Consider the following 22,397-nt stretch of genomic DNA (forward strand, 5'->3'; position numbering starts at 1 on the left):
TAAGCTAACTCCTCCGACAGCGAAAAGAAAGAGGAGAAAGCTGCCAGTACTCACTCAGCCGAGGATCCTTACTTCCTTTCATAGACGAAACGGGGCTTGAATCGGTATATTGGTTGAGAATGACTCCCTGCTTCATTAATGGGAAATGCGCGGAGCAACTAACTAGTACCACTGCATACAAGCTTCTCTTCCTTCCTCCGTTAACAGAACATACGACTTCTCTGTATCCAAAGCAGTACCCCGATAAACAACTAGTACTTTTACTAGACCCCAGGAGCGGAACTCGATTAACATACTACAGCCAGCCCTTCTTCATTGCCCTCTCTTCCCCATATTCTGGGTCCTCTTTGTCTGCTAAGTTCCACTTTGCTCCTCATCTCTATGCATTCTTGGTGGTTGCTAGCATAACCAGATCTGACATAGCTTACTCAGTGAACTGACTTTCTGATCGAAGAGAGATCAGAAGGTTTACCAGTTTATATTCCTTCCTAGAAAACGCTTTCTCTGTTGAGATATCTTCTCTCGACCTCTCTCCTTGCGTAGTAGCTGAGTCATCAGTTTATCTTGTAGTGAGGGATTCACCTCTGGCTTATTCTTCGTGTCAGGCTTGTTAGACCACTTCTTGTCTTCCTAGTATTCTTGCTGCTTTTACTTATTCTGAGTGAGAGCTCAGTCTTATCTTCTTAGCCTTCTATCCGCATACTTCCAACACAAAGAGAAAGAAGGTAAATGGCCTCTGGAGAGGTAAGATTTGTAGGGAAAGGTAAGCCAATACATCAAATTTCTCACTCACAACTGGCATGCTACCAGCAAGAATAGAATCTTCCATTTTCGGTGAATGCTCTCTCTTCAACAACAGGAGTTCTAAATAAAGTAACGAAGGAGAGCTGCGGAACCGCTAGCAGCACTTGCCAACACTTGTCAGCAGCCAAGGGGTCCTCTTCTTGCCAGCCAATGACTAACAGATAGATGTTTGGGATTCAGACTTGTATGCATCGGGGGAAACATGGGCTCCGCCTAAGGTTCGAGGAATTCCTTTGACCTAGTTTGCTGCGTTTCCGTTCTTGCTTGCTCGACTTATGACTCACAACTGGTGGAGCTTTGCCCTTGGCTTGCTGTAAAGAGCTTGGCCAAATAGGATGGTTCCTCACTCTTTAGGGGAAGGAACGGTGCTTCTCAAAGTAGGATTGGAGAAGTCTCCCCCTAACAGGAAATGTACACAACGCTGTTTGTGGGACGGGAACTTCCTGGTGATTTGACTTTGTCGAAGTCTCTCTAGTGCTTCCGATGTGATAATGTTAAGCATATAGCTAGTAACGCCTTTGAAGCAAGGTTGCCACCGAAGTTCATCAAAAAAAGACGGGGTATTGCAACTTTTGAAGGCTTTTCGGCTCTCTAAAATAAGATCAGATACTATACGAAATTAGCCTTTTCGAGGACCCAAAAATGGGTCTTTCTTTACTGATTCATTAAAAAACCACGGCTCTTTAAAAAAAGAAAGAGTTGAAAAAGCTGATTGCATAGCCGTTTTATTCACGTCGGGCATTCACTTTAGCAGCTTTAGCGAGTAAAGGCATATAGCTAGTATAGCAGTTGAGTCGGTGAACTCGGATAAGTAAGCTTACAGTATCCGTTATCTTATTCCTTAGGGCAGGCCTCTATCTTGTTCCAATCCCAGTAGCAAAACGCGGGCTAGGAGTGGCTTGTTCCTCACTCGGGGGACTGCTTGATCCGCTCCTCCCGTCTATATTTCTTACCTTGTCGCTTCCCGTTCTCCATCGTACTGATATGACTGCTATGGTAGGAGAATCTCAAGTGCTTGCGATAAAGGTCGGCCCCTTCCAAGTCGGACCTTGGCTTGTAGCCTGGACTTCTCATTTGATGAGGAGGAAAAGGGGCATGTAAGTGTAAGGATGAAACCTCGGGTAGGTGAGATTGGAGCCTATTATTGTATGCGTGATGGAATTCCGATCTTCCCTCTCTTCCTCTGGAGCCCTTACCTCGCAGGGGCCTGACTTTGGGGTGTGGTTCTTGGCCTGTATTATTTGTCCGATCGCATTATCTTTTATTCCGGTTCATCATAGTCTCGTATCTCTCAACCATCTATATCATAAGAGAAGCCGGTTCCAAGACTAGTCGAGATGCCCTATTCAGAAAGGTAGATGAGAGCTTGCGGAGAAGGAAAGTTTTCATGGTTGGCTGATCCATCGAATACTGTCCTTTCCCCTTTTTACCATTTTTTCGTCGAGTTGCTGATACGTTCTTCTCCAGCAACAGCCTACGTAGCAATCTTCCTCTTTTCAAGGACAAGGAAGAAAGCATCAGACACGTCCGTAGTTCTAGGTCTTTTTGCCCAGTTCCTGGAGCACTCTTGTGGTTTAGTGTGCTAAGTAATCTGGGAGCCCACTGTCATTTTATTCGGGCTCAGCTCAATCGGCATCGAAACTCTTAATTCTATTATGACCCTTCGCCATCTCCTCCCTGTCGATTCTCATTAAAAATTAAGAGCAGGAGACCCACAAGTAGTAAAAGCAAGTCTAGACCTTTTAGCCATTTCAAGAGAGGTAGACCCTCCAGCGCAGGAAGTTCTTCTAAAAAGAAGAAGAGTGCACTGAAGAGGATAGGAATCAGGGCCTGTACTGTATTGGGAGTGAGTTGAAATATCTTTTGTATAAGACATATAAAACAAATCCCACCGATCAGAAATAAAAGGAAGACCATCCCTTCGATCGGTATTCCCGCTTTGCCCGCCGCGGACGAGAGCCAAACGGATACAAAAAGGGCGAGAACCGAATAAAGTATAAAGGTCAGCATATATCCTGTTAGCGTGCGTTTCTCCAGGGAAATAAAAAGAACGCACGATCCCGAGAATATAGCGGCTAGTTGCCAGGGGTCTAAGAAAGAGATCTCCTGAAAAGCGTATAACCTTAGTCCATATAACATGAGACAAAGCAAAATGAGAGGTAGAATTCCCCCTCGTAGAGCTACAGGGGATTCTCTTCTTCCTAGACAGAATGAAAGCGCGGAGTATCCTAAAAGCTGCGAAGCTAATAGGAACCCCCACTCCGCGAGTTCTCTATCTAGTCCAAAGAACAGTAAAAAAATAAAAGGCGACAAGGGAGGGGAACCCCAAGACCAGAACACCGGAGAAAATGCCAAGCAACCCTACTTGGGCGAAAGCCAACCCTCTTAAAAAAAGGGTGGAAAGTTGGCATAGGGCGAATAGTCCTAGGAGATATGGCCTTAGTCTCGGATCTATAGAAAGTGTGCAGTGAGAGATCTTTATAGGTAGAGTTAAGTAAAGCCAGTCTTTACTTAACTCGGCCCAAACAATTTTGATTATTCAATATAAAACTGTCCCATGCTTTCCGTTGGTCAACAACCAACCAAACCACATATTTTCGTCTTTCCAAATTAGGAGAGCAAATAAGCAAGTCCTTTCCAACTAGAGCTCCTGGCGGTCTTTTAAGCTGTTCAACTAGTTAGGGCATTAGCCTCAGAGGCAGGGGTTTGAAGTCAGGAATTTCCCACTCCCACTGGACGACATGCGGATAGAGAAATGCGACTAAGCTAGATTCAGGAACAGCTTCTATTAGTACACAATCTTTTTGAATATAGATCAGCAGCGGATGTTGCGACAGTAACTTCAACATCGACAACAGCCTTCAGTCGTCGAAGTAAGGAATTACTAGGAACTGCTTTCATTCCCACGATATGCGCCAACAGGGCTTTTAGGAAGAGTAGTAACAGCACCAGTAACCGCTTTCTTTATTCCGGACTTTCAGTAAGGAATGATAGAACAGCTGATACAAAGATAGTGAGAAGAGCTGATATGCTTAAGCGTCGAAAGGACTGTTTGCTTACGTGCCGGATTGCTTTTCTAACTAGCCAGTATAGTTACAGCTGATATTTCTATATGAAAGAAAGCTTTAATAATAGATGCGATTGTGAGCAGGCTTACTTATCAGTGCTAGCTTGTATGCGCTTTCTATTACAGCAACAGCTTTTATGCGAAAAACAAGAAAAAGGAAAACTGCAGCTCTGCGACATAACCAGTCTTGCAGAACTGGAAGAACGAATTTACTCGACAAGGAAACCAAGTCAAAAGGTTGCGCCTGACAGCCAAGCGCCAGTTTTTGTAATCTCTTTCCTTCCAAGGAGTCCTTGTCTTCTTGCATCACGGCCTCGATCTACGCAATGAAAACGTATTTCCTCTAACTGCCCGTAAAGTCAGAATTCAACGAAGAGCACTCATTTATGATGTAACTATTATGTACCTAGACCGGCCTTACCCGATACATTACTTGCTTCCCATAGGAAGAAGGTCTGCAAGCCTCCATATGATTGATTCTCGCAATGAAGTCTTCCCGTTGATTCCACTTCTTTCTCCTCTGACTCAGTCTAGCAACCCCACCTTGGTCTCGTAGCCCACTTGTAGCCATCACTACCGCGGGTCTTTGCTCATAGTCACGAATAAGCTTCTCCTAAGTCCTCTCAGCAATTCAAAGATGAGACTGACTGACTTCTATTAAGTAATCGGATAAGACTGATGCACTCACTTTTAAGACTTCCCCGATCTCCTACCCGGCTAAAAACTAGAAGTCAGCATTCTATTCTAATCTCCGGCCTTCATGCCAGGGGTTCCTCCTCCGTACCTTTTCCTTCTGTTTGGCTTTTCCCCAGCCCGTGAGAAATTGATAAGCCAATAGAGTCAATCGTCAAGTCGGGATATCCAATAGGTTTTTTTCCAGGTAAGGAACTAGAATAGATTCATACGAAAGTGGCTTTTTGGTTGGTAGCAGGACGGTAATTGGCAACGAAGCAGAGATTTATTTTACCCATTAAAAAGTATATTTCACCATTCCTCTCGTCGTCCAGAATGGGTGACTCAAAGAAAACGTTTCATTCACGATGAGGCAGAATTGACATAATATAACCAAGATTGGATGGTGACATATAATATAGTAAAGTAAGGGGTTCCTCCGCCCGTCTTCGATACAATCATTGCGATGTGTCACTCAAGGATAGCTAGCCATTCTTCTCTACCCATGCCATGATTTACAGATGAGCTCGAGACCATTATTGAATATATTATGAACACAATTTGCCAAGAGTTGGTTGTGACAAAAGTGATTGGGATGCCCATCTTTGGTCCAGAAGGGGTTCTCTATGAAAAGAGTTTCCACCTTTCTCTACTCGAAAAGCCCTATCTAAAAGGGCTTGTCTGGATGAATGCAGTGTCGGAAGCCGTGATCACATAGTAACTTCCGCCCACAGTGCTATTACGACGGCGGGTCACCGGGAGTGAAGTAAACTCGGCTCCTGATGTAGCATTCATTCGGACCATTCGACGTTTGATTCTTTTTATCAGGGATACCGATGACTCTGTGAGAGGTGTTCTTCGGCCAAGTTTCCCATGACGGGTTACCCGGTTCAAGGCTTTTCTATATAATGAGAAATACTACTTTCTTTCTAGCTTAAGTGTTCACGTAGGTAAAATAGCTTCTATAGCTCCATCCAATAGTAATCAACGGAGATAGAGTCCAGCGGTTCAACCAACGCTTCTAAGGAGAGCGGGGCAAGCAAGAAAGCAGGCAAAGTCATTGAGCCTATTCTATTCCGAAAGTTCAACTACTGGATAAACAACGAAAGCCGTCGGCATTCTTCTCCTACTGTAGCTGCTACAATTGCTTTAGCGCGAGCAGCAAGGAGGAGGCAGCTCTTACTAAAAAAGCAAAAAGGGAAGGGCATGACAGAAGGGAGATAGACCTCCTATAAGCATTACTCTCTTTTGAGGTAACTTACTTACTTACTCTGATATGATGAGTTCCGTGGGCTAGTAAGATAACTATTGAGGTGAGGGTCCGAAGGAGATCTTTCACTATTTATGCTTGTACAGTTTTATGATAGTTTTGTAAGGGAAAGCAAATCCTGAGAATGGAATGTAAGTTAGGGAACAGTAGTCAGACGCGGACCAGCGCAGGTGGGCGCCACAGCTGTCTTCCTCCATGTGATATCTGATATCACGCAACAGGAGATTCTTCACCCTTATTTATTGACACGATTTACAAAAGAAGAACCAACCCGGTCGTGCTATATGTATTTGGGATCAAAAAGGCTCACTGCTGTATGATATAAATCTTTCTGAATGAGAGTTCATGAGCTACAGGAAGAGATCGAGTCTAGAATAAACCTTAGAAGTGGCAAAAACGACTTACTTTGTTGCAACGGGAACTACTCGCCCCGGGCACTGGTGAAATAGAATCTTATGTGTTGCAGCTACTTATGCTTTCCCAACTAGAAATCAAACGGAACAAAACCGAGTCTTGCTATTTAGAGCCAGGGTTCCTCCGGGGGTCACAACCAGAGACCTACCAGCCCCATGTAAACCACTTTCGGAAGGGACAAAGCAGTTGAACTCTTGAGAGGAAGAGTCTAACCACAAGTCAAACTGTGAACATCAGAAGGATCGATATATTGGTAATAGCTCTACACGAGAGAATTGAAACTCCACCTGCAATTCCGAGTATAGGAGAGTCCAGTCAATAATAAAGTCCTGGTTGCAGCATCGGGTAAATGGGATCCAGGTAAATGGCTTACTGTTCGGTCAACATTTCATGATTCGTAATTAGTCAAGCTCCGGCCGGTTCCTATGTGGTGAATAGGGATATATTTAGTATTAAAGACATGCGAGTGCTCCGTTCGTCAGTAAGCGAAAGAGACTGAAACCTGGGAGAATTCCGCTCTGTTAAGAGAGAGAACTAACGAAAATTGGAGACTGACGGAAGGAAAGGGGTTCCTCCCTTCTCCTTTAGGGGAGAAGCTTGGTTCCTCCTTCTCCGCTGAGAGGGGAGAAGAGCTGGGTTCCTCTTTGAAAACTCTTTCCGTATAGGCCAGAAAACAGCTTGCTTAGAGAAAGACTGACTCTCCTACGGACCTGGTGGACCTTACAGTCGAGTTATTGCATCGATCTCACAAACTATCAATTTCATAAGAGAAGAAAGATCGTTTTTAGATCATCAAGTGAGGACAGGTAGTAGCTCTGGTAGAGCGAGGGACTGAAAATCCTTCTGTCTGCGGTTCGAATCCGGACTCACTTCTAGCTCTGGCACAAGTTCCTCATCCTTAGTTGTTTGATGAGCCTGCGTAGTATTAGGTAGTTGGTTAGGTAAAGGCTGACCAAGCCGATGATGCTTAGCCGGTTAGAGCAAAGGACTTGAAATCCTTAGAGCAAAGCCAGGGACTTGAAATCCTTTTTGTGTCAGCTCTTTGGAAGTGCCTTTTCCTTTACTTCAGTAAGGAGTCTCAAAATAGGAAATACCTAGCTAGCAAAGTAAGCAATAACGGAAGGTAACGAATTCTCCGTTTCGATATTAACAATCCGGATCTAGGGAAAGTAGGTTCCCGCATCACGTAAATTTCATTTCTTTTGGGAAAATAATACATAAACCTTTTGAGTCACAGCCACCTCAGCACAAGTTACTCGAGTAGCACAGAAGCCATCATCAATAGCTTGCTTGCCTGGGAGCTCAACCACGAATTCTCTGTCTTCTAACCTTTCTATCACTTGAGGATTATCTACGCAATTCGTAAATGATCAAACTAGATAGTCCCTTATCTTACTGGCCAGTAGTAGAAGGGGATCTTGAATCAAAGAGTTCCTGTCCAACAAGCAAGGAATGTCAGTCATAAATAATGAAATCCATATAACTCTACTCCGGGTTGTGAGAACATCGTGCCTGTTGCGATTGTGTGGCTTTCCGCATGGTTGGAGACCCCCTATGAACAAAAAGTAGGGTGGTGTAGGAGAACCCCGACTCCCTAATGCAAGATAGAGCTCTTAGGGTGCGTTTCGTCTTTGTCAGGAAGAAAAAAGTGGCAAGAGGAGTGTATCCATACCCGTACCGAAGAGATCTTGGGAAGGCATCTCTATAGATTTAGTAGTTGGACTACCAAAGACCCAGACAGCTTCAAGGTTAGGTCTTCAGTGTTAGGTCAGTTCGAGGTCAGTTGTTCCCTCCGTACTGTTGCTAGAGAGCTGCTTTCCATCTATCTTCCTACATGAAAGGATCTAAGTCTATCCAAATAAAATAGCCCAGAAAATGACAGCCATCAAAAGGCGCGCAGCCCATATAGCCTCGGCCTGTCCAAATGATGTTCAGCGGTCTCTACCCAAGTAGCTGTGGCCCATGATCCAAAGGACCCGCAACCAGTCAATCATGCTATCCTTACCTTCCAACCAATTGGCCAATCACGCTATCCTTACCTTCCAACCAATCGGCCAATCACGCTATCTCCTTACCTTTCAACCAACCCCTTCGATTCCGCTTCTGCAGCAGTATATAATCTCGGTCCCTTACCTTGATGCCTACAGCTCAATTTGTTTTCCAGTGATGGCAAGAATCCGATCCGCGAAATACTGCTTTTTCTTTTTTCTTGTGTTGTTTCTGAATGGCATCATAGCTACACGAGGGAAAGCGATGCTGCCCACTCTGCCGCAAAAGGGGGCCGCTTTCTTCCCCCCCAAAATGCCAGTTCCACCATCAGGGCCCAGCAAGCAGCATAATTCTGCTCCTCGATCGGACTTCGTGCAATTCTTTTATATGTAAATAAGGGAGGGGTCTCGACCACATTTTTGAGTAATAGTAATAGGCTAAGGCGGATTCGTCTGCTTCGCTTACGTAGTCAAAACATTCTCGCTGGACACCTGGTAAGGAATATTTGTATATGCGGGAAAGATACTCTCACCTACAGCTCCCGTTACTAGTAGTTCCGGTTAGCCCACTTGCCCGAGCACACTCTCAACTTGTAGATGATCCAACAGAAAAAGCAAGAGACCACGAAAGCACGCATGAAAACAGCCCTTTTGAAAGCATACCCAAGGCACCCATCCAATCTGAACTTATAGACATCAAGAAGAAGATCTATTAACACGCATGGCTACCTATATAACAAGTTACCTCTGACCTCTTCTGAAAGCATTTGAGACTTCTCGTGCTGAAAAAGATAATTTCATTGACCTACGGCACGGAAGGAAAGCACCGCTGCTAGCTCGCCTTGTCCACGGAACTTATCCTGTTGAGAATCCTATCTTGCTTGACTGCGCTGGGAAGTCTTTCCTTAAAGCATTGATTTTACTTGGAGTATCCGCTTAAGTGAGAAAAGGAACTTGATTTAGCTTGAACCTTGAGCCGTAGAAGAGGACCTTTCAGAAGGACGGCTGGCTTTAGCCCTTGAGCATGGACGAGAGTGAACCTATTTAAAGGTTTACTGTATCGTTTACTGGTGATGGGAATATGTAATATTGTTGTAGAAGTTTCCAGCCTCACAGGCTTTAGATTGAACTATGGAACCGAGCGAAGACCTTTGAGATTGAGATTCCCCAGTCCACTTATGAAATGGATCCGAATTAACCGCTTTCGACTGAGATGTAAAGTCACCTTCGCTTTTGCTTTTCGTATTCTATGCGGCTTTCTCCAACTCTAATCTCAGGTTTTTCCTTCTCTATGAACTCTATAGATTGATCCACAAAGAGATTGTACCTATACCTACTTCAGTATAAGTTTATCCTGAACCCTATGGCACTTCGTTGCTTGCTCCAGTGAGCTACCTATTTAATGAAAGGGATATTTTTATCCTTTTTCAGTGTGTGTACACGCTTGAAAGCGGAAAAGATGAACTCAGACTAATAAAAGGAAACGGAACTTAGAAAACAAAACAACTAAGGATGGGCTCTCCGGTGGATGAAACGACCCCTAGGAGTCCCTTCGATTGGGTGAGGGCGAAGCAAATCTACAATCCTTATGGGAGGATGGGAGGCCTACCACAAATATGGGGATGAAAACAGGCAAACGGTCTCATACGTCGTAAATAAGCATTCTTAATGTCAAGTTGGTAGATAGGCCATAGCTGTCGCCAACCAAGTCTATTAGAACCATCACAGTTTAAAATTTAGTAAGCGAAGGTCTCTTTATCATCCTTCCCAATCACTTGCGTCTACCCTTTAGCTACTAATGACGCTTTCTATCTCTCAATAGAACCATCAGGATGAGACTGGATCTTATACATTAGAGCCTATAAGCCTTTGTATTAGGTGGTAATGTCCGAAGTCTTCTTGGATTTGAGTGCACCAATTTATTTTTGCATGGCCTCTTTGGTCTCATTCTTTTTCTGAGAAGAAGGTTCAGAGACAGCAAGAAGATTGTTCAAAGAAGCTAGATAGTCTGCTGGGAATGTGTGTCTATTATGCAGAGGAATTGAAAGAGAATGTGAACAGAGAATCAACAGAAAGTTTCCCTTCTTCTTTGGTACCGTAGAAGCTTGGCGATGTGAAAAGATAGAATTCTTGAACGAGCGAAGAAGCAATCGGGGCAGCGTATAGCCTTAGTCACGCGCATCCCTTTCCTGCATAAAGATGAGCTAGATAGCACGGCTTTGAAAGAAAGATATCTGAGGCAATTTTCCATTCACCTTTTCTTGCTGGTCAAGATAGTAAGCCGAGACTTCTGTAGTAGCTTTCTGTTCCTTGGATAAGGAGTCAGTTGAAAGTGGTGAATAAGACCCGCAAATCCCCCTCTAAATGGTTTTTTCATTTTCAATCTGTAAATTCATGAAGTCAAGAAGTGTAGCCGAATCAAATAGTTGGCTCTAGTCTAATTGACTACTTGGAAAGAAAAAAGTGATTTAGTGAAGTCTCTTTGATGCGCTACGAAGGTCAAGCAGGAAACAGGGAAGCCCTTTCGACCTAAGCCAGGCTAATAGGTTGAGTGACCAGGAGAGTAGACCAGAGAAAGGTTATGTAATAGAGGCAATAGTGAGCCCCGAAGAGTGCTTTTCTATTCTTCCCCTTATTCGCTACGTATTCCTTTCACTGGGATTTTTCATCGCTCCTAATACTATGACAAGGCTCGCTTATGGCTCGCTCCCGTGGCTCTAGTAGTAGTCCATTTTATTCAGAATTATTCTTTCTTTTTGTTGATGGTGCGTTGGAAGGGACGAAAGGAGCTAGTGAGCAATGACATCCGCGCGGGGAATAGGCTTGCTTCTTCCTAGCGATCGGGCGGTCCTCCCTCTTCCTGTTCACCGCCGGTTCGCCCACTGCTGCTTTCATAGATGTCGTGCGAAGGGACAGAGCTAATGGATGCCTATTCCGTTCTCCTGCTCCTGCTCCAGCTCAAGAGTTCAAACGGACAGAGGAGAGTCCTGCTACCGAAAAAAAAGTGCATAATATTGGATTCAAACAAAGGGGATTTATTCACGAATACGATTTCTATTGATTGAAAGCTTTCCTATTACTGATGGCAAACGGGCGAGACGGAGACCGTCGAAGAAGTGCCTTGACGCGCCGCAGCCACTACTTTGACTCCTTTTATGCAATTATGAACTCCACGGAACTTTCTCGATTCCAACGCAACTTATCCTTTTGGAGCTGACGTAACAAACTAGGCGAGCCTCCCAACGAAGCCAACATAAATCCTATCCGAATAAAAAAAATAAAAGGCAGTTTCATTATGGTGGTATACCAACCTCCTGTTCTGGAACTTCCAGTTCCAATCGAAGCATATAGATCCGTAAATAGATTTGTATGTATAGCCACTTCAGCCGTGCTCGTCCTTTCTCGAAAGTATCTTTTTTCTGGGAACATGGTTAACCAAAAATTATTATGTTTGCGATTCTTCATCCACCAATGCAGAAAATGCTCAAGTTTTCCATTCTTATATGAGGCCGGAAAGTTTATTAGCAAGAGGTCGGCATGAAGTGATTCATCATGCTCAAACATGAGCCGATCGTTCGTTAGGGACGGTTTATAGATCATCAAATTCCCACAAATGGAATGAAAAGTGGGTCCATGTAAATGATCGAGACCTCGCAAACAACAACGTTCCTTCCCCATATGGAGTTCGTAACCCAAAGGCAATCGTTGAGTGAACTGTATCTTCTTTGTGTTAGTTGACCTAAGCCGCACCATTACTGCTGGGGTGGGGCTCGGCCTCCGAACCGTACGTGGGACGAGTTTCTGCCTCATACAGCTCGGGCCGAAGACCGGGGGAAGTTTAGGAGAGATGGGGAGACCCAGCAGCTGCCGGTCGGGGCGGGGGTAAGCTTGTGAAGAAGCGAGCTTATCCCCCCCAAAAAATCCTATAGCGCTAGCGCTTCGCGTTCTTTCTATTTTATCTATCTCATTTCATTCCGGGATAGGCGGCTAATACTAATCTAATAAGTGAAGTAGTCGTCGTCTGACCAATTGACTCGGACACCAGACCGCTCGTGCCCGCCCATTCTGTCTCGCCCTAAATGGAATGGCTCTCTTAGTTACGCTGCACCCCGACCCGAGTCCCCACGTCCGCTCTTCTCCGTCCGCAACCTAAGAAGTTGGCTTTGCCAACACAACATTAGGGCCGTCCCCTTCATTCTATGCTGACCCCGCCCGGCCCGGGGCTGGCTTTTTGGGAAGCCCGTTCCCACCGCGCTCATGGCCCGGCTGGCCTGCCAGCGGTAGTGGGAATTATCCCGTTCCCTGGTCAAAGACTTGGTTGGATGCGGGATCTACTCCACGAGGAGCGGTACGGACGTAGATGATATCATCACGACCTCTCTTTTCGTACCGCTAGGGATGCTTAACGCCACTTCGCCAACTAGCGTTACCCGCGCTTTCGTGTCTCTCAGTGTGGTCAGCACTGGGTGTTTCCGAGCAGCGAAGCTTACACCCATTCGCATTAGTTCATCCAAAGTTCCTTACCCTTATGCACGAATTTTGGAATAAGCCATCTTCCTATCAAGGTTAAGGAGTCAACTGAGCATCTCAGCGGCGGGATTGAATACCCGGATCGAATCAGAGTTCACGCCGCCCGCCCTGAACAAATAGGAGGCGTGGGCCACAGGTCGCACATAAGCCGCCGGGTCGCACGACAGAAGAACACCCAACATACAGATGCACACTCCTCCATGTGAAATATTCATCTTCATTGGAACCTTTTGGTAGTAGTCGTGACCAACAGCCATAGCCATCAGCTGTCGGCTCCTTGGTAAGGCGAGAGCTTCAAGCCCGATTTCTGGTGGCACGCCCCCCACACAAGCACCACCCAACTCAGGGGGGACGGGGAAAGCTAGAGGCCCAAAACCTTCGACCCTTCTTTCTAAATCTAAATGGGGGTGCCCGGAGCACCTCATCTTGTCATTTCGTCGTTGCTCATTCCCGTTCGGCCGAAGTGTTTGGCCTTTCCTTCTCCGCGCCCGCTCACGCTTCGCTGACCTATCGCGTGCTAAAAAGAGGAAAGTACGAAAGAATAGTAAACAGAGCACACCGCAGAAAGATTCTAAATATGAGAAGTCCCCCTTGGATTCGAGAAGACGGAAATGAAGAACGGGAACGAAAAAAAATAAGGCCTTTCTAGCTCTAGTTTCAGATGAGCTTCTCCCAATTATGTCTGGTAATAGAATAGGGCGACTTGCTCTGACCAAGACTCCACTTTTTGCTCCGTCCATGGAGCGTATGATTTTCCTTGAATGTAGATAGACCAAAAGAGGGAATGAAGAGATAGGAATAGGAATTATAGTACCATTGGAAAAAGGGGCACCCGTGGGAACATCTCTACTGACGAACCATTTCAATAGTACGGGTGCTGCCGTGCCACAAGGCACGACCATAAAAATAATAAAAAAGAAAAAGTTATGTAGTTGGACCATCTGCTCTATCCGTTCGAGTTTGGCTTCTCTAAAGAAGAGAAGGCGCTAAAAATGAAAATGTTCGCAAGGCATACCGAAAGGATACCAATGAAGCCGACCATTAATGACTAGTTCGAACACCAGGAGCGGAAGGAGGGACTTGAACCCTCAACCTTAGCCTTGGCAAGGCTATGCTCTACCATTAAGCTATTTCCGCCAGCTACGGTAGTGGCGAAGCACTACTGAGCAATTCACGTATTACTTGATACGGACGACTTCCGTTTTTCCGCCGGACCACGGCTCTTGACCTCCGATCGAGCTACGAGCACGAGTAGGTAGGCGGCATCTGTCTTTTTTTTTTTGAAGTTGAGTCATTTCCTTTCCTAAGACGGCTCCTCTTATTCTACGATAATCCAAGCAGCAGCTGCCCGAGTCCGCTCGGAACCAGTCGATTCCTGAGCCTGGACTCAAGGTCTCTCCTGCCTGCGAGTTTGCTGCGAATGCTGCGAGTAAATACATGAACGAGACGAGTGAGTTAGTCTCCGAGCGAATCCGGCGGGTCTTTCAAACATCCAAGTTGCCACTTTTCAGCTACTTGGAATGCATGAGACCCCTGCATTTAGGAATCTTAGGTTACCTCCAGCCTTCTGAAGCGAGTTGACCTTCTGTTGACCTTATATCTGTCTACCTTATATAATAATGAATATGAAAGGAAAGCACTAACTCCTGAGCTTGGGCAAAGTTGGCTAATCGATTTAGACTATTATAATAGAATAATAAATCCGCGACTTGGGAAACCCTTTCTTCATTCGTTTGGCGGGAAAGGAGAAACCATTTCTTCATTCATTGGCGAGAAAGCATTTCGTGCCTTCGTCCTAGGCTCGGCTACTTCTTTCTCAAATAAGACAAAGATTGCACTAGACCTTGAGCCCGGGAAGACCGCTACTAGCCCTTTACTCTATTGGATTGATTTGGTCGAGACCCGGTTTCTCCTTCCTAGAAACCTGAAACTGCAATCCGCGAACGACCGCTTTCTTCCTTATTAGCCTAATATCTTACTCTCGGACTACATTTGTCTAAGAGCAGTTGAGGAATCTGCAACTGAAAGAAAGGAATCATGGAATCTGAACCCAAGGTTAAAAAAAGGGGAAAGAACTACGGAAAAGGTTCTATCACGTTAATCGTCACCCACTTACGCTCCCTAGCCATCTCTGGAATTGAACTTCCTCGGAACAGCTACAATGCTTTGAATTCCTCTGTGCTTTCACGAACAAGCCGAATAACCTTCTATTTCGGAAGAGGCATTCTGATACCATTCACCCATAGATGATATTGAGAATTCTCAGGTTGAAAGCCCATCAACTTAACGCTATCTGGGGCCATTCAGAAATTATAATCCACGAAAGGAGCCATCACCGGACTCGAGCCGGGAGAACCTTTGAACAATACTGGCTGCCTTTGCTCGTTGACGACTAGCCTTTGTTCTTTGACCGAGATGTCGACCTGATCACTTTTCTCAAATTTCAGCAACAACAATAAGAAATAGTAGAGCCTTCAACGGGACATTCGAACGCAACAAAGGGTTTCTTGACCGCCTTTGAACGACAACTCGATAATAGAATAGAAGACTTTCTTCGTCGACTTACTCGCTCGCATGACAGCATTTAGTGGTCTCTTCACTGGCTTAGGCTATATTGGGGAACGCTCGGCTACAAGATTGAAAAGACCGATATGATAGCTCCACGGCCGGAGCCGATACTTCTCTCTCAAACCATTACCTTTCCCCGCCACATTCTTTTTTGACGGAGAGACGATTCAAGAGGATCCAGCTAGGCTGAAAGCGGAGGATTCTTTCTTTACCTGTGCCCCGGACCCAAGCTCGGCTGAAGGCAAGGAATTCTTTCTAGACTGACACGCAAGCTAGGCTGAAAGCAACCCGGGTTACAGCAATGGGGATTCTCTCTTCAATTAGAAATGATATTATATTGGTGACTACTCCCTTCAGATTGAAGATTTGAAAGATAACACGCCCACCGCCGGATACTCTTCACGTGCTGATACCTATATTGGATTGGTGAACAACCCTGGAGTTTAGGACATTTGAAACTATAGAAAGACCTTAGCCGCTTTTATGATATAGTCCTGAAGACCTAACTCTTAGAAATGACCTACTAACTCATCGACAAAGAAAGGACTTCGCCTTGACCTTCTGACCTAGACGTCGAACCAGTGCCTTGGATTCATCAACAAAGGGATCAAAGGAACTCATCTGTCCCTCCAAACGGAAATCTTGGTTTTGTAATTTGATCTCTGACAAAGGGAGAGGGAAAGAAAGACCAATCCGTATCTTTGAAAGAAAAAGATTCTCAGAAACGCTACCACCGAACATCGACTTACTCGGCATCTTCGGATTCAAGCATTTCATTCGTTCGTTGGCGCAAAAGCCTCGTTTGGCGGGAAAGCATTCATTCGTTTGCGGGAAAGCAAAAGCGTTCAGCATTGACTTCCTAAAGCGACTTCTTAGCGTGCTTCAACAGCGCCCAGATAATGCCTTGACCGGAGCCGGAGGGAGACCTAAACAGAAGAACGACCTCGCAGTGGCAACATAGCCCATCCTCAACTCATACCTCAGATTTTGAACCATACTTTGAGTCCTCAAACTTTGAGATGGACTGGACCAACACTCTTCTTTGAGATGGAATTCCCACCACTCTTATTTGACATGAACTGTAACGCTACTCTTTCAAAGATACCTAACAACCTTAGCTGGCATTGATCACTCTTCCTTCCCAATCCCTCCATTTAGAATTGCAAACATCCCAACTTCCAGAGCTACCTATGAGCCAAGGGCGGAGGGAGATATATTAGACTGATCAACTTCAAACAAAACGACCTTCCTGGACTCGCTTTCATCTCCTTCTTTGAAACGACTCAAATAATTGAGTGGGCATTGGGAGCCTTATTTAATGGTGGATTCCTGAGCTATGAATGTCTCTGAAATCGTGATGTCAAAAAGGAATGATATGCGATTATTAACTTGCTTCCTTCCCTCTAATTTTCATGCAGTAGTTGAATTTTTGCACTCTTACCTGGATGCGATTTTCCGCCTTGAATAGATGGAGGTGTTTTCCACCTTGAATTGAGAATTTTTGCATGCTCGATGGGATTTCTGCCTTGAATTATGATACATTTATTATGAATTTTTGCATGCTCGATCTGATTTCCTTCGCTGTATGGGAGTGCATAGGCCTATTCTAGCATGGGGTTTCTCGGGGTAAGGCTTGTGCTTTTCCTTCCATATAAGACTAGCTATGTGCTCCCTCGGTACGCCTGTATTCCTTTCGTGGATTGGAACCTACGTACTGTTGTATTGTAGCGTGATGTTTTCCCACTGCTTTCTGGCTTGACTCACATAAAGTACGTGCGTAACTGGCACTATCATGTAGGTGCGAAATCTGTCTTCTCCTATGTCTTGTTCTCCCAGTTTGATTCCTATGTTTCGAAGTCCAGCTAATTAGTGAAGGAAAGTGGTATGGATGTTTGGAGCTCAATCCATCGAATTCACTCGCTTCTTTGCGCTGCGTTGTAGCTCTTAGATTATTGGGAGGAGGTCATTTCGAATGTTTTGTAATTTGGAATCGTTTTTTCTTCAAGGCACGGCTTCTTGAATCGTCTTTGTCTTGTAGAATGGTTGTCATCTGGAATCTAACTAAATAGTTAGTTAAGAAGACGCGTGCTTTGTTTGGTTTTGATCTGGAATTTCACTATAAGATAAGATAAGAGTGAAGTGCTTTGTTTGGGCAATCTGCCTCCCTAAATCTAGTGGAGGTCCCGGTCCCGCCGCTCCTGTTTGTAATGGGGCCGCTTTGTGCCAAATGTGTAAGTTGTTTTTTCAATCCGTTCTAACTGTAATAAGAGAAGAGGGAAGTCCGTCTAAAGAAATTAGTGAAGGAAAGTTATATGGATGTTCATTAGTTCAGTAAAGTGTTAGTAATGTTGCTGGGAGTAACCCTTTGATCTGATCTGTCTTTGTACGTGTTATCTTGCGAGGCTGTCAGGTTGGCTTGTGAGGATGGGGAGAAAGCGGGCCGAGAATCTTATGTCAAAAGGACCAAGGATGATCTTTTCGGAAAGGAGGAGTAGGAGGAGTCAGCTTATTCTATAGATACTGTAAAAGCCAACTCATGTTTCCACTCAATTTTCATTACGAAGATGTATCACGTCAAGATCCGTTGCTCAAACCGAATCACGCCAACGTTATGGAAGTTCCTGGATCGTGTGAAATAAGAGTAGTACCAAAGGCACCCTATAATTTCATAATAAAAAATGGAAAATTGGCTATGGAGATTCCGCGCGGTCAGAAATTCATACAGACACAAAGGGGTTCGACAGGAAAGTCCTTTCGATCTAATCCATTCTTGGGGTCAAATAAAGACAAAGGATATGTAAGTGACCTAGCACGACAAAGCACTCTCCGAGGGCATGGAATGTCTAATTTTTCGGTCAGAATCTCGACAGTAATGTCTCTATTAGATTTTCCGGTCGAAATACGGAAAAACTCCATTCAATTCTCGATGGAAACGGAGTTTTGCGAATTCTCCCCGGAACTGGAAGATCATTTCGAGATCTTCGAACATATTCGGGGGTTCAATGTGACTATTATCACTTCGGCCAACACACAAGATGAGACTTTACCACTGTGGAGCGGTTTTTTGCAAAAAGATGAGGGGGAAACTCAGTAAGATGTCGTAGAAGCAAAATAGTAGAGATCACAAACGTAGATTGCTCGCGGCTAAATTTGAATTGAGACGAAAGCTTTATAAAGCCTTTTGTAAAGATCCCGATCTTCCTAGTGATATGCGGGACAAACATTGTTATAAGTTGTCCAAGTTGCCAAGAAATAGTTCCTTTGCACGAGTCAGAAACCGATGTATTTCCACGGTCGCCCTCGTTCTGTATCTGAGTTCTTTCGAATTTCTCGTATCGTTTTTCGTGGATTAGCATCTCGAGGTTCTTTGATGGGCATAAATAAATCGTCTTGGTAGCAACCACCAAACCAATAGAACAAAGAAAGGTTAGCTCCGCAGCTGGTCCACAAGCAAGGTAAGTAAGCCCATTACCAGCCGGCTCCGGACCGAAAAGTAACGTATTTAAAACCCTTATCTTGGATCGGAGATGCGAACGGGGCGGGAATCGAAGTGGGGGACCTCTCTACCGCTTGTGTCTATTTCCTGTCAAGTATGCTCCCCATACATAGACTACGTACAGGTAGTACTCTTGGAAAGAAAGATATAATGCATGAACATAACATTAACTTACGAATGTAACTCCCGACCACTCTTCTAAATATACTAAGGCGGAGAACTCTTGTTCATTGGAGCGCCGTAGTGCGGAGGTTCTTCCCATCATGGAAGTCCGAGTTGGGACTGAGCCTTCCGAATGATAATGCTTTGTTTCGTTGGAAAAACCAACGCAAATCTCATATTGACTTTCTATCGCCCTACTTCTAAGGATAGATAGAGAGAGTTACTTTATGAAATTATCTCCCTTCTAAAGCAGCGCAAGTCGGCCCCCCCAGAACAAAGCCCCTACTCCCGAGAGGTATAAATGACTCGACTAAAAGGAGAGGTATTTATTACTCGAGCACTTGTTGCGAGAGGTCCAACGTAATTTATTACTCTTATAAAAGAGGGAACTCGACTGAAAGGAGAGGTTGTTTACATACTCGACTAAAAGGAGAGGTCCAAATGGACTTCTGTGAATTACAGTGATCCAGTCTCACGGATATGGAGCTTCGCCGGAGATGGCAGGGCAAAACCTGATGGACCTTTTTTTTTTTTTTCTCAAGAGGTGATTTCGAGAATCAACCAACCGACGAGACTAATTCGAGGATGTGTTAAAAGAGAGTCTAACCGCCAAGGCAAGTCCCATGGATAAGCCCCAGCCTCCCTCTCGTTTCACTCTCGTTCCTCTCCTTACAGTCGAGCTCCTTTGTTCCTTCGGACCTCTCGCCCAAATGAAATGGGATGAATCCAATCAATAAGCTTATTGATTGATTCAGAGCGCAGCGAAGCCAAATTCAATCAAGGCAAAGGGGGGCTTACTTTTCCTGACGCTGAGTCATCCTATTCAAATTTAGCTATGCTAATGTAACAGGAAAAGTTTTCACAGATGATATGGATCCCAAGAGATGAGCGAGAACCTCCAATTGCTTAAGGATCGCACTCCGCTATCCCGCTTGGTGGACGAGATCTTCTCTCGGGTCATCCATCCTGGGTTACTGAAGGGTTGTCCGACTGCTCGGTGACCGAATCAGAGAAGTTTTGACCGCTTTCTCTTCTCTCCAGCACTCTCGGACTGATCATCCAATCCATCTTGCTGCGACAAAGCAAGCTTAGGAATGAATCTAAGAAATTTAGGTCTCTGCCCGCTTGAAAGATTCTTCTTTCCTTTTCGGTGAAAGAGGGCAAAAGTGTGTAGGAGAAAGAATTCTAAAAACGTCGACGCTTAATTCGCCCCCTCCATCCTTCAAAAGTAAAAGAAAGGCTCAAATATCAATATTATATATATATTTGAGGATATTTTAGGGCCCTAGAACGCAAAAAAAAGGTGGGTGAACAAGAGTTGTCACGATAGGAAAGAGAAATGACTATAAGGAACCAACGATTCTCTCTTCTTAAACAACCTATATCCTCCACACTTAATCAGCATTTAGTAGATTATCCAACCCCGAGCAATCTTAGTTATTGGTGGGGGTTCGGTCCGTTAGCTGGTATTTGTTTAGTCATTCAGATAGTGACTGGCGTTTTTTTAGCTATGCATTACACACCTCATGTGGATTTAGCTTTCAACAGCGTAGAACACATTATGAGAGATGTTGAAGGGGGCTGGTTGCTCCGTTATATGCATGCTAATGGGGCAAGTATGTTTCTTATTGTGGTTTACCTTCATATTTTTCGTGGTCTATATCATGCGAGTTATAGCAGTCCTAGGGAATTTGTTTGGTGTCTTGGAGTTGTAATCTTCCTATTAATGATTGTGACAGCTTTTATAGGATATGTACTACCTTGGGGTCAGATGAGCTTTTGGGGAGCTACAGTAATTACAAGCTTAGCTAGCGCCATACCTGTAGTAGGAGATACCATAGTGACTTGGCTTTGGGGTGGTTTCTCCGTGGACAATGCCACCTTAAATCGTTTTTTTAGTCTTCATCATTTACTCCCCTTTATTTTAGTAGGCGCCAGTCTTCTTCATCTGGCCGCATTGCATCAATATGGATCAAATAATCCATTGGGTGTACATTCTGAGATGGATAAAATAGCTTTTTACCCTTATTTTTATGTCAAGGATCTAGTTGGTTGGGTAGCTTTTGCTATCTTTTTTTCTATTTGGATTTTTTATGCTCCTAATGTTTTGGGACATCCCGACAATTATATACCTGCTAATCCGATGTCCACCCCGCCTCATATTGTGCCGGAATGGTATTTCCTACCGATCCATGCCATTCTTCGTAGTATACCTGACAAAGCGGGAGGTGTAGCCGCAATAGCACCAGTTTTTATATGTCTCTTGGCTTTACCTTTTTTTAAAAGTATGTATGTGCGTAGTTCAAGTTTTCGACCGATTCACCAAGGAATGTTTTGGTTGCTTTTGGCGGATTGCTTACTACTAGGTTGGATCGGATGTCAACCTGTGGAGGCACCATTTGTTACTATTGGACAAATTTCTCCTTTGGTTTTCTTCTTGTTCTTTGCCATAACGCCCATTCTGGGACGAGTTGGAAGAGGAATTCCTAATTCTTACACGGATGAGACTGATCACACCTGATCAGTGAAAAATTCTGACACCAATCATTTACATATTACACCAAGAATTGACAAGCAGATAAGTTTTCTAGTTTGCTATGTTGATATAGCTTAGATAGGGAAAAGATAACTCCACTATAGAGTAGGGCTGTACTTCAAAAATCAAAAAGGGTCCCTCTCCCCCTTTTTTTATTAAAAAATCAAAAAAGAGGCCCCGCCCCCCAAGGCCTAAGGAAAAAACCTCTGATAAAGAAAGAAAAAATATAGAACTAACCTTTACACTATAACCATTAAGTCAAGTTATTAACAATCCTATACTAAGAGGAGAATTCGGATCAGCTCGGGCGGAAGAGGAGAGGCGAAGAAGAAGACAATAAGCACTCAGATTGGACCAACCTTTCATTTAAGGTTCGTCATTATCTTTTCAATCCTGACTAGAATCAGGCTTCTCTTGAAAAAAGGTAAGGAGTTATTCGATATAATATGGTATTAACCCTAGCGCCTAAGTCACCCCCGCAAGGTAGGAAGAAGATAAAGGAGAAAGTGAACGGAGGAAAAAAAGGCGATAAGCGAACCGGCGGGCGGTAAAAACCACAAAGAATTTATATAGAAAAATAGGTACTACCAATATGAAATTAAGAAAGACATATATACCTGAAACAAAATTCTGTAATGACTATGTGACCATGAAGGGAGTAGTTGATTCGCGTTCCAATTCATTGGCAAAATCCGGTATAAATATAATAATATAACGAGATCGTCGTCTTGACAAAGATGAATAGAAAGAGTGCTTTTTTTTTAATGGTAACAATTCTTATTGTTTTTTTTTCTTCGAAGGAAGATCTTTCTTTGACTAAAAAGGTTTCCATTTTTAATAGATTGTTTGTGGTTGTACCTTTACTGCAAGAATATAAATGACTCGCTATT

At 44.2% G+C, this 22,397-nt stretch overlaps 9 protein-coding genes, 2 non-coding genes and 3 pseudogenes across 14 annotated transcripts; 6 read left to right on the forward strand and 8 right to left on the reverse strand.

The window, feature by feature from the left end:
- Window positions 1-119: 119 nt before the first annotated feature.
- On the forward strand, window positions 120-440 carry AT2G07809 (annotated as a pseudogene). Its single transcript has one exon.
- Window positions 441-691: 251 nt separating this feature from the next.
- AT2G07648 (uncharacterized protein) lies at window positions 692-1,292 on the reverse strand (the record flags this gene model as incomplete). The annotated part of the gene is made up of 1 exon (NM_001335333.1): window positions 692-1,292. Exon 1 carries the CDS (start codon window positions 827-829, stop codon window positions 692-694), a length of 138 nt encoding a protein of 45 aa, NP_001324408.1. The 5' UTR covers window positions 830-1,292.
- Window positions 1,293-1,584: 292 nt separating this feature from the next.
- Window positions 1,585-3,104, reverse strand: AT2G07719 (Putative membrane lipoprotein). Its single transcript, NM_126757.3, has one exon. The coding sequence runs from the start codon at window positions 2,941-2,943 to the stop codon at window positions 2,458-2,460; it is 486 nt and encodes a 161-aa protein (NP_178799.1). The 5' UTR covers window positions 2,944-3,104; the 3' UTR covers window positions 1,585-2,457.
- A 655-nt stretch (window positions 3,105-3,759) lies between these two features.
- Window positions 3,760-4,727, reverse strand: AT2G07721 (uncharacterized protein). The gene is made up of 2 exons (NM_126758.2): window positions 4,305-4,727; window positions 3,760-4,190 (listed from the first exon to the last, which is right to left on the reverse strand). Exons 1-2 carry the CDS (start codon window positions 4,440-4,442, stop codon window positions 3,930-3,932), a joined length of 399 nt encoding a protein of 132 aa, NP_178800.1. The 5' UTR covers window positions 4,443-4,727; the 3' UTR covers window positions 3,760-3,929.
- A 2,304-nt stretch (window positions 4,728-7,031) lies between these two features.
- Window positions 7,032-7,100, forward strand: AT2G05315. Its single transcript has one exon. It is a non-coding gene; the product is annotated as a tRNA-Phe (tRNA).
- A 1,089-nt stretch (window positions 7,101-8,189) lies between these two features.
- AT2G07722 (uncharacterized protein) lies at window positions 8,190-8,609 on the forward strand (the record flags this gene model as incomplete). The annotated part of the gene is made up of 1 exon (NM_126759.1): window positions 8,190-8,609. One exon carries the CDS (start codon window positions 8,190-8,192, stop codon window positions 8,607-8,609), a length of 420 nt encoding a protein of 139 aa, NP_178801.1.
- A 1,140-nt stretch (window positions 8,610-9,749) lies between these two features.
- AT2G07652 (uncharacterized protein) lies at window positions 9,750-10,762 on the reverse strand. The gene is made up of 2 exons (NM_001335334.1): window positions 10,471-10,762; window positions 9,750-10,240 (listed from the first exon to the last, which is right to left on the reverse strand). The coding sequence occupies exons 1-2, from the start codon at window positions 10,590-10,592 to the stop codon at window positions 10,135-10,137; spliced, it is 228 nt and encodes a 75-aa protein (NP_001325330.1). The 5' UTR covers window positions 10,593-10,762; the 3' UTR covers window positions 9,750-10,134.
- A 109-nt stretch (window positions 10,763-10,871) lies between these two features.
- AT2G07723 lies at window positions 10,872-13,663 on the reverse strand (annotated as a pseudogene). Its single transcript has 2 exons — window positions 12,908-13,663; window positions 10,872-11,948 (listed from the first exon to the last, which is right to left on the reverse strand).
- Window positions 13,136-15,631, reverse strand: AT2G07815 (LOW protein: cytochrome C biogenesis ccmF-like protein). Its single transcript, NM_001124814.3, has 5 exons — window positions 14,862-15,631; window positions 14,498-14,560; window positions 13,939-14,226; window positions 13,459-13,731; window positions 13,136-13,262 (listed from the first exon to the last, which is right to left on the reverse strand). The coding sequence occupies exons 1-5, from the start codon at window positions 14,979-14,981 to the stop codon at window positions 13,167-13,169; spliced, it is 840 nt and encodes a 279-aa protein (NP_001118286.2). The 5' UTR covers window positions 14,982-15,631; the 3' UTR covers window positions 13,136-13,166.
- On the reverse strand, window positions 13,811-13,882 carry AT2G07756. Its single transcript has one exon. It is a non-coding gene; the product is annotated as a tRNA-Gly (tRNA).
- A 210-nt stretch (window positions 15,632-15,841) lies between the features above and the next one.
- AT2G07724 (uncharacterized protein) lies at window positions 15,842-16,495 on the reverse strand (the record flags this gene model as incomplete). The annotated part of the gene is made up of 1 exon (NM_126760.2): window positions 15,842-16,495. Exon 1 carries the CDS (start codon window positions 16,163-16,165, stop codon window positions 15,842-15,844), a length of 324 nt encoding a protein of 107 aa, NP_178802.1. The 5' UTR covers window positions 16,166-16,495.
- Window positions 16,496-16,845: 350 nt separating this feature from the next.
- Window positions 16,846-18,507, forward strand: AT2G07725 (Ribosomal L5P family protein). Its single transcript, NM_126761.2, has one exon — window positions 17,762-18,507. The coding sequence runs from the start codon at window positions 17,850-17,852 to the stop codon at window positions 18,405-18,407; it is 558 nt and encodes a 185-aa protein (NP_178803.1). The 5' UTR covers window positions 17,762-17,849; the 3' UTR covers window positions 18,408-18,507.
- Window positions 18,390-18,705, forward strand: AT2G07726 (annotated as a pseudogene). The gene has a single exon.
- Window positions 18,706-18,981: 276 nt separating this feature from the next.
- On the forward strand, window positions 18,982-22,224 carry AT2G07727 (cytochrome b). The gene has a single exon (NM_126762.3). It carries the CDS (start codon window positions 20,311-20,313, stop codon window positions 21,490-21,492), a length of 1,182 nt encoding a protein of 393 aa, NP_178804.1. The 5' UTR covers window positions 18,982-20,310; the 3' UTR covers window positions 21,493-22,224.
- The last annotated feature ends 173 nt before the right edge of the window (window positions 22,225-22,397 follow it).

Source organism: Arabidopsis thaliana, chromosome 2 (assembly GCF_000001735.4).
Source record: "Arabidopsis thaliana chromosome 2, partial sequence".
Classification (NCBI taxonomy): domain Eukaryota; kingdom Viridiplantae; phylum Streptophyta; class Magnoliopsida; order Brassicales; family Brassicaceae; genus Arabidopsis; species Arabidopsis thaliana.